General features: G+C 37.5%; 1 protein-coding gene across 1 annotated transcript in view; it reads right to left on the reverse strand.

The window, feature by feature from the left end:
* Window positions 1-15,663: 15,663 nt before the first annotated feature.
* The window catches only part of LOC109208168 (peptide chain release factor APG3, chloroplastic), a 12,347-nt gene continuing 11,633 nt past the window's right edge, over window positions 15,664-16,377 (reverse strand). The window contains exons 14-15 of the mRNA XM_019371221.1: window positions 16,124-16,207; window positions 15,664-16,001 (exon numbers count right to left, since the gene is read on the reverse strand). Of these exons, the coding sequence (XP_019226766.1) occupies window positions 15,933-16,001; window positions 16,124-16,207 (153 nt within the window). The 3' untranslated portion in view covers window positions 15,664-15,932. The remainder of the gene's footprint in view (window positions 16,002-16,123; window positions 16,208-16,377) is intronic.

Raw genomic sequence — 16,377 nt, forward strand, 5'->3', positions numbered from 1 at the left:
GATATTGTAGGCATATAAATTTTGTTGGGATTAAATCCATAAAATAATTAGGATTATATTTTAAATTCAAGATATATTGGTCCAAATAAATATTATGGGCTAATATAATTGAAGTAATTATATAAGTCCAATATATATGGATTAAATAAGTCTTAATCCATTGGGCTAAGTGATGAACCCACTTCATTAAGCCCAAGATGTCATCTTCCTAGAGGCCCAATTTGGTGCCACGTGTCAAATGACGTGGCACGCCAAGTCAAACGGAAGAGCCAATAGAATCATGCCACGTGTCAAAATGACAAGGCATGCCAAGTCACACTAAAAGGCCAATGAAATAGTGCCACGTGTGCAGGTGACATGTTCTGGCCAATCAAATGCGGCCATGTCACACTTCAATTTGATTGGTCGGAAAGAGTTTGTTCTTATCATGACTCCTCCCTTCCACAACTATAAATAGGGGTCTTCATAACCCAGAAAAGACACCAGAAGTTATAACAAGAAGCAAGAAAGAGCTCGTGGATCAAACGCTGCAAATTCCTCCACAAGTTTCAAGCTTCAAGTTCAATTTCAAGAAATCAAGTTCAAGCTCAAGAACGAAGAAGAAATCAAGTTCAAGTTCAAGAACGAAGAAGAAATCAAGTTTAAGTTCAAGAACGAAGAACAAATCAAGGTCAAGTTCAAGCAATCAAGCTCAAGCTCAAGAACAAGATCATCGTTCGAGGCAACAAATACATATTCAAGATCAAAATCAAAGGCCCTTGAATTTATTTATATTAGAAAAGAAGAATCAGAGGATTCATAGAGATTGTAACACTCAAATATTCGAAATAAAATACTACGATTGTTGCTATATTTTCGGTCTTGATTTTAGTTTCTCGACACAAATTTATTGTCTACAGATATCTTTCATATTCGAAGATAATTTAATTTAATTTTTTAATTCATCCTTACTGACATGATTTATAGCTACATAAATATCATGGTATCTGTTACACCGCGTACTTCTGTGATATCGTATATTGTGTAAATAACGTGCTAAGCATAATTTAAATGAGGTTAAAGTCATAATATGAATATATATGATGTTTGGATATAGAATATAAAATTTGGAAAAATCGGACTTAAGTTGCGGAAAAAACTTACTAAGGATTTGCCTTGTAATGAAGTTTTTTGAGAAATTAATTTCTTTGTTATATGAGGTTTTTTGGGGATATGTTATATACCAAACTGAAGGTCTTGGAACTTAGTTTATAATGCTCTGACCGTTCGTTCATACGACGTCCGTATAAAGAGATATGTCGGAAGAAGGACCGGTGAAGCACACATGTGGTTGACTTTTCAACCTACTAAAAAAGAAAGGAGACTAAGTCTTCTTTTTTCTCGTTTTCTAGCAAATTCACGCTCAAGAGCTTCTATATCTCTCCATGAAGTTCCTTAGGATTTTGAAGCAAGTCCATCATCCGCAACTCAAAATCAAGAAGCGAACACATCAACGCGATCCTTACGACATAGGTAAGACTTTGTCATTCTCCTTTCTCCTTATATTTTTTTTTTGGAAAGATCTTCATGGCTAAGCAAGCTTTTTACCTCTGTATTTTAGCAATACAAGCATAAGGAAGGGTGTGTATCGAAGGGAATAAGGTTTGGAAGCAAGAATACAAGAGGTATGCAGGGTTTTCGTTTCGTTTTCGGCATGATTAGGTATAGCTATATTCTAGCCTTTCTTCTTGATATTTTAAGAGTTGTACAAGGGAAATTTCAGCATTTATTGTACCCTTGTATAATATTCAATTTCATATGTGAATTATGGAAGAAACTAGTTTAGGTTGGAACTTCAAAACACAACAAAAACAGAAAGGGCAAATCGCCCATTAAGCCTATGCCATCCAGACTTCCGTTTGTTCCGTTCCTTTGATGTTTTTATGTATACCTAACCCCTATATGATTCTAATAGCTTAATTTAATATTATATAAGCTTAATTACCATGTGTTGATTCTTAGATTATTCCTAAATCATATTTGGACTTTTATGTCACAAGTTAGCCACTATGAGCCGATATTACGTTCATAATTCCATTTTGTCAATCATTTGACACTATTGTGGATAACTCGATCTCCTTTAGTTTGATGTTATCATATTTGCCGGGTATACATTCCCATGTATATTGTGGTGCTTGCTATTTTTTTTTTGGGATCATCCATTTCAGGGGAAACTCTGCCGAAATTTTTGAAAATTCAAGGAGTTGGACAAATTTTGAGTTCCTTGATTCTAAATTGATTCTAAAGGGATCCTAATGAGTTAATTAGCCTTACTTTCTCATGTACATATTCAGTTTCTTCCTAAAATGGAAATATTCTCCTTCGTGCAACTCATGGACGATGAGTGTCACATTACGTTTGTGATTCTGTTTATGGTTTCATTCATGATCTTTTGAGTCCGTGTGATGCTGCTACATGTGTTATGCCTCATACATGCGTACACTGATTATGCTGGGGGGAAATAGCCCATAACGCCAGCGAGGCCTATTGATTATACGCTGGGGGAGATAGCCCATAACACCAGCGGTCCTATTGATAATATATTTACCTACTGGGGGGATATAGCCCATTACGCCAGTCAGGCATGTTATATACGCGTATATAACTACAGTTTGCATTTCATAACTATACATGAGGCTAGTTCATATGTACAGTTACCTGATTGTGGAAATATAGCCCATAACGACAGTCATGTACCAGTTTAGATAGTAGTTCAATTTCAGCACAGTTTCAGCTTCAACTTCGGTTCAGTACCAGATCAGTTTCTAGTTCAGACTCTTGTTTAGCTTTCAGCTTATATTCAGATTTCCATCTTACATTCACACTTTAGTATGCTTTACATATTCTTTCCACCCTACATACTTTGTACATATCGTACTCACGTCCTTCAGGGGCACTGCGTTTCATGCCGCGCGGGTACAGATAACCAGCGCTTGAGCCACATCAGTAGGCCATCCACCAACTGTTGGAGTTACTCCGCTTACTCCTGGAGTTACTTATCTTTTGGCATGTGTACTGTCAGCTAGTTTGGGTATGACGGGGTCTTGTCCCGTCTAGTACTTGTTTAGTTCAGCACTCTTAGAGACATGTAGGTATGCATCTGTGCAGTTAGTATATTTTCATATGTTAGCCTTGTCGTCTTTCCAAATAGTACAGTTTCTATCAGCTATGTTTATGCGTGTTCAATTTATCAGTTCATATTCATGATTAGTAGATTATCAGCAAGTTTAATGATGGTCGACACTTAGTGTCGGTTATCCGTCATAGGCCCTAGGCTGGGTCGTGAAAAACATGGTATAAGAGTAGTTCAGTCGTAGTTGTTTACAGGCCGTGTCTAGTAGAGTCTTGTTCAAGAGTATGTTGCGTGCCATACTTATGAACATGAGGATACAGGGCATTATAGGATGGTTGTCCTTCCGTCTTCTTTAGATTGTGCTATATAGCTATGTTATAAGAATTCAGCCTTCTAACAAAACATTTTATACGTTGCGACGCCGCCGAAGAGACTCACAGCTGCCCAGAAGGGCAAAGCCATTGCTGGCCAGGGTACTAGCAGAGTACCCCCTGAGTTAGATGAGCATGAGGAGTCCAGATATGAGGTTCTATTCGGAGCTTCACAGACTCTGTCTGTTCATCGAAAGGTTAGGGGTGCTCTAGCTATCGCACCTTTGGCTCCTTAGCACGACGACATGAGTGAGGCTGTCAGATAGTTGACTAGCATTGCAGCTACTTAGGCCTAACGGCAGCATACAGGTCCTTAGGGTGACGATACAGGTTCTAGGATTCGTGATTTCCTCATATTAGAGCCTCCAGTTTTCACAGGATCTAGTATAGCAGAGGATCCCCAGGATTTTCTAGAAAGGGTAGCCAGAGCCCTAGAGTTATGCATGCCACAGATAGAGAGTCAGTTGAATTGGTAGCATGTAAATTAATAGATCTAGCAGCAGGTTCGAATACCACTTGGGAGATGTCTAGGGGAGAAAATGCTACTCCAGCTACATGGTAGGAGTTCTCAAAGGCATTCCTCCGCCATTACTTACCTCCAGAAACATAAAAAGCACGATTGGATCAGTTCCTGACATTGAGACAGGGGGTATAAGTATTGCAGAATACAATCTCCACTTTAATTCTCTGGCGAGGTTTGCTCCAGCAGTTATATCAGACATGGAGGACAGGGTACACAGGTACGTAGCGAGACTTGGTCCTCACTTAGTAAATGAGTGTATGACTATATGTATGCAGTCGAGTATGGACATTGCACGTATTCAGGCATTCGCCTTAGCACTTGAGGAAAGAAAATAGAAGCAGATGGCTGACAGAGATAGAAGCTCAAGCAAGAGATGCAGATTTTCAGGTTCGTTTGGTGAGACATCTAGTGCTAGTAGACAGCAGAGTGTCAGGCAGTCAGCTGCTAGTACTCCTTCACGATTTCAGGGGCCGAGATCTGATCGACCCTCACAGTCTAGAGCTAGTTAGTAATCACGGGCTTCAGGATCCATAGAAATCCTGCCTATAGGATTAATAATTTGTCCAATAAAGTGTGTTAGCAATCATGCCTATAGGACCAATATTTGACTCAACTATTTTCTGGCAATGTATCTAAATTTCTGCCCGTATGCTATTTAATTAGAAATCATGCCTATAGGATTAAGGTCAATTCAGTGTTAGAAATCATGCCTATAGGGTTAAAATTAGTTCAACATTAGATATCATGCCTATAAGATCAAAGCCAGTTCGAACTTAGATATCTTGCTTATAGGGTAACAATCATCATGCTCGTAGAAGTCATGCCTATAGGATTCTGCTAATTGCTTCTGAATACAATCGCCGTTGTCAATCACTTATACAATATGCCTATAGGACTAAAATAACAATTCTGGATTTGTGATTGTGATGCGTTACTTTCTAAAACGCCCAGATACTGTACTAAACAAAATCAGTAGGCAAATAATAGGTCCTAACACTCGCATTAATAAGACTGCTTCTGTGTATCACTGCTCGCATGTTCCTTACATAGATATCCTACCTATAGGACTTTAAGATTAATAAATCTTGTCAATCAATTGTGTGCATTTGCTATTTATGTGTGGAGGTTAATACGAGCCCGTATCTGCTTTTTATCTGAAAGTCCTAACTGTTTTGCTTGTTGCCTAGTATTTTACAATTTTGAGCAACCTAGGCTCAGTCCAGAACCATCCCAAATAGAGGTCCTAATGCCTCCAGGACCATAGGTAAGGACAAGTAGTGCACGCATAGGAAACGAACTAGAATCAACTAGAGCGCTTTAAGTAACAACTTAAAGATAGTAATCGGATAGCAGGAGATGATAGTGTGTGCCCGCTGGATAATATGAGTAACACCCCCGTCCTCGAGGGAGTTATGAAGTATTATTTATGTTGTACGGGGTGATTCTTTAGGCTAAAAAATTTAGTACCCCTCATCCTTATTAAATAATTCTCTCGCTTCTTTATTAGACTAATTCATAATTAAGTTCGGCCGGGACCCATAGTTGTGGACCCCGAAGAGTGCCTAACACCTTCTCTTCGAGGTAACTTCGAGCCCTTACCCGATCTTTGGTGATGTAAACTGGTATAACATGAGTTATCTGCTCTAGGTGCCCTAACTCACCTTAATCCGTTAGGTGGCGACTCAAAACCAATTCCTTTTCCTTACCCTCTCAAAAGGAGTTGTCAAAATGTCGAAACCCGATTTCGCGAGAAAAAGGGGGTGCGACACTACGTATAGATGTTTTACCTCTTCATCTTTGGCATTTTTTCACACCATCGATGATCCTTACTTGCCTCACGGTAATCCTTCTGTACCAAGAATAACAAATTTCCTTACTCGCGAGGGTGACACTTAGTATAACTGGCACATACAATCCCTTAAGCTTAACTTTACTCACATTGCTTGCTTTAGGGAAGCGTCTTCCTGAATGACTATTCTCTAAATTTCTCATGAATCTTCTTCTATTGTCCATTCTATTATTGCCGGAACGAAATCTTAAATTCTCATGATATCGACTATTATCAAATCACTCAGTCCCTTATTCATGTTTAGTTTATCTTGTTCACCAGCCCAAACTGATTTCTATTATTCTGGGTCTAACTTTTTCTTCTGGTAGTCACGTTGGAGTCACGAACTTATTTCTCGAAATGAGGATATGACTTTATGGCCTATACTCTTTTGTTGTCTCAAGGCCTATACCTCTCGTCTTTTCCTTTACTTGACTATATACTCAGTAATACTGTCATCTTTTTGATCTATCGTTGTCATCCATGAATCACATCTTACTCATAATGCTTTATTAACTCTCTTCTTATTTCCCGCTAACATTTATGTATATTACTTTATTTTGAAAACTTGAACATGACATTCTTTCGCTTTTAGCTTCCCTTGCTCCATCTACTGGCTCTTCGGGTTGCCTAACATTATTTCCCTACAGGGACGGGAGCCATACTAAGGTAATATTTATCCCTTCCAGGCTTCTAGTGCCTATCTTTGTAATTTTTTTTTTGAACATTCTAGTATTCATATCTAACTTTACAATTCCAGAGTGCACCATCTGGGTGTCTCACAAGGAGATCTATTAGCACATTTGCAATATTCTTCAGAAACGTCAACTAACGCAAACAATCCATCCACCAGTTTTGGGTTACTCTAACCCCAGCCGGATCCTGATATCCCGTCCTTCTCTTAAACCATATCTGTTAGCTCCCATAGAGCCTAACTGAGATCGGTGTGGCCAATTGTACATACCTCTGTTACTGTTGAAGGTAACTCAGAATGCTTTCATCTCTCTTCTTGAATTGTAGGTAATGATCATCTTCACTAACTAGGTACCTTGTACCCTTCTTCACCTTGCTTCTTTTACTTGTTGAAACTTGTACCTTCTGATTCTCTCGTTGCTTTTTACCATATGGGTGGATAGATATTCTTACCTTAAGGCTCCCTATCAAGAAGCTTACACATCTTGTTATACACATGTTCTGTTGAAGACCTCACATTTATCCATCATACGAATGATGCAAAATCGAGTTCCTCTGACTCAACTCTTCCACAACCACATGCAATCTCTTACCAACTGTCTTTTGGATGTAGGTATTGTCTTTTTAGGAATAAAATAGAAGTTAGGAGTTTGAATTCCTATAAGTGAGCTCTACCACACGATCTAGAGTAAAAAAAAAAGAGTGGCAGTCCTAAACGCCCTGTAGCCTCCTGTTTATAAGTGTGGTTCCCAACACACCCAAAAACAAGACTCTACTAGACACAGCTTGTAGACTCCCTAGGACAGAACTGCTCTGATACAACTTCTGTCACGACCCAAACCGATGGGCCACGACGGGCACCCGATGCCTTAATCGATCGAGTACCAACATAACGTATCTTTCATATCATACTATCATATGTAAATGAGCCGGAAAGGCTATCATGAGATAACCATAATAAACATGTAGGAATACTTGACATAGAAACTTATACATATGACGTACAGGCCTATAAGGCCAAAATGATCACTCGTACATTGAACATAGGCCGACAAGGCCATACAATCTTTTATATACATGACATAGGTCTACAAGCCTCTAAGAGTACATAAACTTCATAAGTCCGGGACAGGGCCCCGACATACCAATCAATACATATCCAAAGCATACTGACCAAACAAGTAACTCCGAAGCAAATGGAGCGCACCAACACCTTACGCTGAGCTGATAGCCTACTTGGAGGACTCTCAACCTGTCTATCGGGACATGCGGGCATGAAATGCAGCGTCCCCAGGGAAAGGACGTTAGTACAAATAATGTACCGAGTATGTAAGGAACGAAAATCAGTAAATAAAAGTCATGAGAGAAACATGGAGTAAAAGACTCAACATGTATGTCTGAATAGCTCTGTGAATCATTTCATATTTATAATGTCATGCATATGCGTATAAATGTCAAACCATGCATAGGTATATGCGTACATAACATTATCAAGCCTCTAAGGGCATCCCATCATATCATCTCGGCCACTGTGGGCAAATCAATGTATACCGGCTGATCAGGTGGTGGTGCGTATATAACACTGCAACCTTTTCTCATATCCCATATATATATATATATATATATATATATATATATATATATATATACACACGCGTATATAACATCATCTGGTCATGGATCAATGTACATGTATAAATGAATGCAATGCTTGAGAAGTACGTCAATAAAATCTCTCGGAACGTCATAAGACCATTATGCATCTGATTAATATCATAAAATAAAATTTATCAACTTACGTATTTTCTGAGACCCATGAACAGACGATAGAATAATAAGACATATAGGGAATCAAGAACATAGGAACCTCTAGTATTTTTATGAATAGAGTCATTTATGGAAGTTGTGCATTTGCTTGTTTCGTTTGTATCGTATAGATCATGCCAAAAAGAAAGAAGGGATAGCTGATCGCTGCCAACTCCACACTACTATAAAGTAGGAAGAGAGGGTCGCAATAGCTTTTACCCGATATGAGGGTCGGGATTGAATTCCACAGAGAGCTAAAAATTAGAGCTGGGTATCTATCTAGACTAGAGTCGTGTAATTATTCTAAATGTCACTTCCAACATTTTTGGGTTTTTCAATTATAAACTACTATTATCAAACTACTAATTGAAACTAGATTATGCTACGAAATAATTGCTAAGGTTGTATCTAATGGGAAGAAGGGCACTAGGGTCGTGACATCACCTAGGTGGCTAATTGACGGGTAGATGCTACTAAGGTTCGATTGACATAATTGGGGCTTATGCTATAACCGTTGCACAATTTTACCCACTCTCACACCTCTCGGTAGAGAGAGTGATTTTGCCCAATTGACTCTCTCGAGACCAAATGGGTAGGCAAAATAGATCAAGCAACTAGGGTTCAAGTAGGGTGATTACTCTCTCGAGGTTTAACCCGTTAATTGGGACTATCATTTCTCATGAGTCCATCCCAATTCCTTGTTGGGTCAATTTTGGAGACTCAGACTCTCTTTCTCAAGAAGAGTCAAATCAACAAAGTTCATATCAGTGTTTGCAACCACCAATTCATAGATTAAAACATAAAATCAATCGAAATAACAAACACCCATAGTCAATCTAACCCTAGATGGCAACACCCATCAATTACCCACACTAGGGTTGAGCCACAACCCTAGCTAATGGGTTTAGCTACTCATGCTTGAAGAAGAAAATGAAGAAATAGATGAAGAACAAGACATATTAATTAGATGCTAAAATAAAGTACAAGAATATCGTTAATTTGGAGCTAAGATGCCAAAAATGGCTACAGATGAAGTTCCCACGAGCGCAGCTGCTGAAATAAAAATAACTGATACCCTAAAAATGGAAAAAGGTTCTATTTATACTAAGCTGGAAAAACTGGACAAAAATGCCCCTGCGGGGTCAGTGCGGGCCGCACAAAATGGACCGCGGCCGCACTAGGCTCTTGGACTTCAAATCTGGGCTCTCTGAACTTGGGCTCCGCGAACCGCGTAGAATGGACCGCGGCCGCGGAGGTCTCTAACGCCGTCCGCACAAGTATGACCGCGGACCGCACAGCTTGAACCATGGCAAATTTTAACTCTTTGAATCTCTCTTCTGCGGACCGCACAAAGTGGTAGTGCGGCTGCGGAGCCTTCGTCGCGAACCGCGCAATGTGTAATGCGGTTGTGTTGCCTGAAGCCTGGTTTTGCCATCTCTCTGAATCTACCTAGTGCGGACCACACAAAGTCGAATGCGGCCGCACTAGGACTTTTTGCCCTCAGTTTGCCTTGTCTTTTGTGCTTGAGCAAGTTTCACTCCTTTTGAGCCAAACTTTGACATTTTGTCACTTTGTCGATCAAACCTGCAAACAAGCACACTTATGAGCCTTTTGGGACTATTTTTGTAACAATTTATAACCAAAGCGTAAGCAAGAAGGAGCATAAAACACTACAAAATCCCTAGTTATCAATAGCCTGAGCCGATTCTCTTGACAATCCCTCTAGCACACGTCAATTGCGGCAAATCACGTAACGGCGGATCGAAGAAGGGGAAAATCCGTATAATATTCTTGAGAAAGATTACATTGTACTCCCTTAGAATCGCAAATCCCACGTTGCTATAGTATTAAATAGTCTTCGTATGAAATGTTGAAGCAATTACGTTACCAGAATGATATCTCTCTTTGTATGATACCTCTCTTTGCTATTTCATTAAGTATTCATGTAGTATGAAATTGCAAATAAGTATGACACCTCTCTTTAATGAATTAGAGAGGTTATCTTTAACCTTTAGGTGGGCCCCACTTATGACGACTAACCTTGCCTAAACGCCCCTAATTAGTCCACCTATTGTAATGAACCTTAGTCATTATATGGGTCTTGATTAAGACTTTATTAGGCTGCCACAATAAGGGGGTTTAAACTTATCCAAAATTTTATAATTAATTATCCAATTATCCACATAATTAAGAACTATCTCAAATTACTTAAAATAATACTCACTTTTAACACACTTTATACACCTTACTATCATGTTCATGTGGTACCTTGTATGGCACTAGTCTATAAATATCGGGTATTATAGTTTGGACCGCATTTTAACTCAAGATGTCAAACTTCGACGAAACTCATTTTCTTAGATTTGTTTACCCTCTCACCGTCACGAACTTGTTTGAAATAGCATAATACTTATAACCTCAAAAGTAATCTCATTCTCAAGCTTACGTCGATTAACTTACGACGAAACTTTAACATACGAAAATGTGGGATGTAACATCTCATTTTCAAGATTATATCGATTTACTTATGGCGTACTTCCACGTACGAAAATATGGGGTGTAACACAAAATAAGGAATTTGAAATAATAAATCTCTCAACCAATTCACTTCATCACTGGCTGAAGTTAAAGCAATTAGTTCAGCCTCTATGGTAGAGTTAGCAAGTATTATTATTTACTTTTTTTATTTCCAACAAATAGCACCACCTCTCCACGATAAAATGTTCCAATCTGCATCAAAAAAGCCCTCGAGTACAGCAGGAGTTTTTGTAAACCTGCTTAGTACTCTTATTACATATCTAATATCAGGTCGAGTACAATCAGTCACATATCTCAAGCTTCCAATTAAGCTAGCAGATTCCTTTTGATTTATCACATCATTGTCACTTTGTACACAAAATAAGTGAACACTTGAATCAAAAGGGGTTACAACATGCTTGCAATAAATAAAGTTATATTTTTTCAAAATTTTCTCAACATAATATGACCGGTCAAGGAAAACTCCATCACATATTCTAGTAATTTTCATTCCAAGAATGAAACTTGCCTCACCCAAATCTTTCATGTCAAAATGGCTAATAAGAATGCTTTTAGTTTCTCCAACAACATTCATGTTAGAGCCAAATACTAACAAATCATCAACATAAAAGCAAACAATTACATGTGAATTATTCCAAAACTTATGATAGATGAACTTATCATATTTTTTGATTTAATCAACTTTCACTCATGTCACGAGCCATTTTCTAAACAAGCCGGTATCGGCACCCGATCATTAAACATGACCGCGAACCATCTGCACTTATCAAATCTATTATAACTTCAAATTTTATATGCCACAAGGCAATACTGTAACCAAATACTTTTAATTAATTTAAATATCTAAAATAAACCAAATCCAAAACTTTATTCGTAGTAACCAATGAAATGCTGCTAAGTTATTATCAAAAACATCTGAATCTTAACTCACCAACTGTGTCTATGAAGCCTTTACTGATAAACTGACGCACTGCTCAGGACATGAGGTAGCCTAGCTAGTCCTCCACGTAAACAAAGAAATATAACTCCATAAATATGATTCAAAGGATTACTCCACGAACAAAAGCGAAGCTCACCAATAGCGCTGGAAAGGAGGGAAGTCCTAAACTGTAGCCTGCTCTTCTTTGATCCGTCTTAGGACGGAGTTGAAGCCTCTCGCCTGCAAAACCGGTTCCTAAGTTGTACCACAGACCAATGTAGGTTCCCATAAGAGAACGTTAGTAACACCCATTGTACTCAGCGAGTCTCAACGACATGGGTCGAAATTTTAATACAATATACATTACGAGCAAAGAATCTAAATGCATAGAAAACATGAAGCTTCTAAGAACAATTCTAAAATAATTGCATAATAGCAGTTTATGAATATTCTAAAAGAAATTCTTTTCTTTTTCTTTCTTATAAAAAATATACTTCACTGTATACTTCGGGAGTCCCAACTATCCTGACTTATTTCTATCGTAGTCACCGTGTGATCGGCACGGGTTCAATCCCAACCTGATCGAATAGGCCCAATCCACGAGGTACCACTCGCTTCATGGTTCTCAGCGCTCATATGTCATACCTTAGCCTGGCTAAGTAAATTCTCAGCAACGAGACCCTCGGCTCGTGTGCTCTTACTTTGGCACAAGTAGTTTCAGGAAGTCAACACCTTGGTCAGGACCCTCGGCCTGGACGATGACCCCTTCTCAGAATAGAGGATACTCCCAAAAATCTTTTCTTTCGAAAACTCCTTCTTGTGACTTTTCAAGTCTAAATCTTTTCTGGAACATTCTATACATACTCATACTGGTATCCTTAAATGTAAAGCATGTCATAAGAATGAAATAAACATTCAAAATTATTTCTAAAGATTCTTGCTTCTTCATGAATTTTCAACATGAAAATGGCATAGAAGAATAACACAAAAATCTGAAAATTTATGCACATATATCATAATAAATCACCTAAACTTTAGCCAGAACAATTCTAACTTGATAGGTACTCACTCGCTCCAATTAAGTACATATAGACTCTTTTAAGCAATTCATCAAACGCCTTGTATGCGTACTTTTGTGAGTTAAACCACTTTAGTAAAGGGATATATCAACTCACCTCAAAATTTCTCGAGCCAACACGTAGGCCCCAGTCCAATTTATACCCGTCAAACAATTAATTCTACAACAACCAGTGCATTTGAATTAATTTAAAAGTTTCACATCTAACATGGAACTTACTGTTGATAGAGAGGAAGAGGGGAATTAACTATTCAATTCTTACCTATTATTACTGTAGGATAATTGATAATAGGGAATTTTATATACTTGAGTTCAAGAATTAGTGATTTGTAAAAACCCTAGATTTTCTATTGATTGCGTGAATTGTTCGCTGCCTCTGTTTCTAATTTCCGTGCGTTTTCTTTATTCAGTTCTGTTCGTAACTATTCAATTATGTGCTTTTATGTGTTTTGGTTGCTTTGACTTTCATCCAAGGCTTTATGCCTTTGATTTGGTCGCTGGAACAGAGTACTATATGGGCTTTAAGCCCAAATTCTTAAATGACTACTTTGCTTCTTTCTTTTTTTTTTTTTTTTGACAAGAATTTATTGATACTCACAATTAATGATTACTAATATTAAAATTATTAATATTTCCCTAATTATATATCTAATTCTTTATAAATAGAGAAATAATTCAAAAATCAATCACAAGGGTTTAAATCCGTAATAGAAGTATTATTTGAGATAAAAAAATAATTTAAATTATATATTTAGCGAGTTTTGAAACTTTTATAGATTTGAGGAGTGTTACAACTCATGCATAAATATTCAAAATTTTCATGCAAGAATATTTTATTTCTTTTACCCCCACCATTCTCAAAGTATTTTATTTATTTTATCTCCACTATTTCTAGAATTATGAAAATTCATAATCATAAATAATATAATCACAGAGTCATAAAAATATAAGGTAAAAAGGCTTTACCTTTCCTCCGCTTGAGCTAAACAAGTAGAAAACTTTTTACCTTTCTATCTCATAAAGAGAGTGAACTTTTATCTTGATATCCGCTATTTTTTCTACTGCATAATGGGCTTGGATCTTCTTAAAATTGTAAGTGAAATTACAGTTGAAAAATAAGATGAAGAAAAATAAATAAATATTCTTCAGGCTGAGGCGTGGATATCTCGCTCTCTTTATGGAGCTTCAAGCCTACTGCGGTAGCATCTTCATCGGTCCAGCAGTAATACTCTTGACTTGTCCCCTCCAAGATACAACAGTCCGACAAACGTGATATGACTCGAACAAACTCTGGACAAGTTGTTGAGTCCAAAGCTCCACCAATATGAACACCTTCCTTCAACAAAAATAATATTCTCTTTTGTTGAGAATAAGTTTGAGACTTACATTTTCTCCTTCTCTTAACTCCCTTTTTCACTACACCAAGTTCACCTTTTTCATACACACAACCATATTTTTCATCTATAACACAAGGAAGAAACACCACTATTTATAGGTGTATAATCTCTTCCACAAATAAATAATAAGGTAGTGGGATAATAAAATTGTAGAACATGTTTGGTAATTATAAAATTTAATCTTTAGTGGGTAATTAGTGGTAAATCATGGCATTAGTGATTTCATAAGTTACACCAAAATAATGATCACTTTCTTGTCAATTTATAATCATTACCATACAAGAAATAATGCACTCTGATATTATAATTTTAATATTAAAATGCATTAACACCAACAAGTTCTATCTTTTCTTTTGCTGGAGGAGTTTTGATAGAGTTTCTTTTGCTGGAAGAGTTTTAATACAGATAAGGCTCGTCAAAATCATTTCGTAAATTTCTAATATTTAAATCGGTTTAACTAAATAAATTTATGATATTCTCACTTTTAAACTAACTTTTAATTTTTTTAATTAATCTGCTTTTACTGTGAGCCTTATTACAACAACAACAACAACCCAGTAAAATCCCACAAGTGGGGTCTGGGGAGGGTAGTATGTACGCAGACCTTACCCCTACCCCAAAGGAGTAGGGAGGCTGTTTCCGGAAGACCCTCGGCTCAAGATAAGAAGAAAAACAAAAAGGAGAGAATGTTAGTTTCACCACAGAGATCACAGGAAAAATAGGAACATAAAATGCAGAAGGAAAAATGCAAAACAAAAACAAAAATGATGGCTAGTAAATAGGTCCTGCACCGAAAAGAGAAAATAGTAAGACACGACAATGCCCCTAGCTATCTCAGACAAAAACCCTACCAGACTAGGCTCACAACAGTACAAGGTAACACAAGACTCAACTACCTCCTAGCCTACAACCGTAATACTCGACCTCCACAACTTCCTATCAAGGCGATTGGAACACTTTTCTTTCTGTCGCGCACAGTCGTGTCATTTGTTTCTTTCAATGAAAAACGAAGATACAAAACATGACAGGGTAACCAAGGTGAAGGGGAATCTCATTGTTTATTACTCATTTTTATGGTATGAGACCAATCTCTTTCCTTTCAAGTGATTGTTAAATATCCTATAAATAATTTAGCCAATTCCTGACTTGGGTATGTTTTGTTTCTAGGTGCTTGTTTACGTCGTATGATAAAACAAACACAAAAATCATGTATGCGTGAATTAATAGATTAATTGAATCAATATATTTAATTGCAAATGGATCCTTTTATTGCATACGAATGGGACTGTATTTTTTACATTATGAAAGAGAGCAGCACCACGCTTAAATCATCAGCAGATGATAAAAAAGGGAAGGAAGAAAAAAGAAAACAAATCCGGGAATTATCAGCTTTAAAGATGAGGGAAATATGCACAAGTATTAATTTTCAATAATGAACTCATTGTTGAAGTGTTCTGTAACATTTAGAAGCTAAGTTCCTAAAATGGCGATCTGACAGAGCTCCTAGTTAGCACTAGATTTCCTCATTCCGTTTCTACTAATCCTAGATTGACAACAATTCTAACAAGAATGATATCCGTATGGTACATTCAAACAATGCTGATCTGCGATAAGTGTTCTACGAAGGAAGAAATAGAGCTTCTTGCGAATACAAAGGTTACAAATTGTCAAGCAGGCGCACTGACAGATTCCGCAAGTTCTTGCAGTAACTCCTGTTGTTCCATAGTAGAACAAGACTGCACAAAGACGAAATTAGCATGAGTGTTTGTTTTAATGGCAAATCTCCCCCCCCCCCCCCACCCCCACCCCACCCCCACAAAGAAGGGATGCTAATAGCTACTTTGCAAAAGTAATATACCTGAACAGCTGTCTCAATGTCACCCTCAAGAAACGACGTAAGCTCAAAGTTCATTTTTAGCCGATGATCAGTGACCCTATTGTCCTGTGAACATCAGAGAAAAGAAATCATAATGATGGAAAAGTGAGATGTAAGGGTGGGTAATCAAAAAGAAACTTTAGAAAACCACTCAGTTTATCCAGAATGCAGAAACGTGAGTATGCTTCATTTATACCATCACTTAAACAATAATCAGGAAAAACACAAAGTTTTTA

The sequence above is a fragment of the Nicotiana attenuata genome, unplaced genomic scaffold (assembly GCF_001879085.1).
Source record: "Nicotiana attenuata strain UT unplaced genomic scaffold, NIATTr2, whole genome shotgun sequence".
In the NCBI taxonomy this organism is placed as follows: domain Eukaryota; kingdom Viridiplantae; phylum Streptophyta; class Magnoliopsida; order Solanales; family Solanaceae; genus Nicotiana; species Nicotiana attenuata.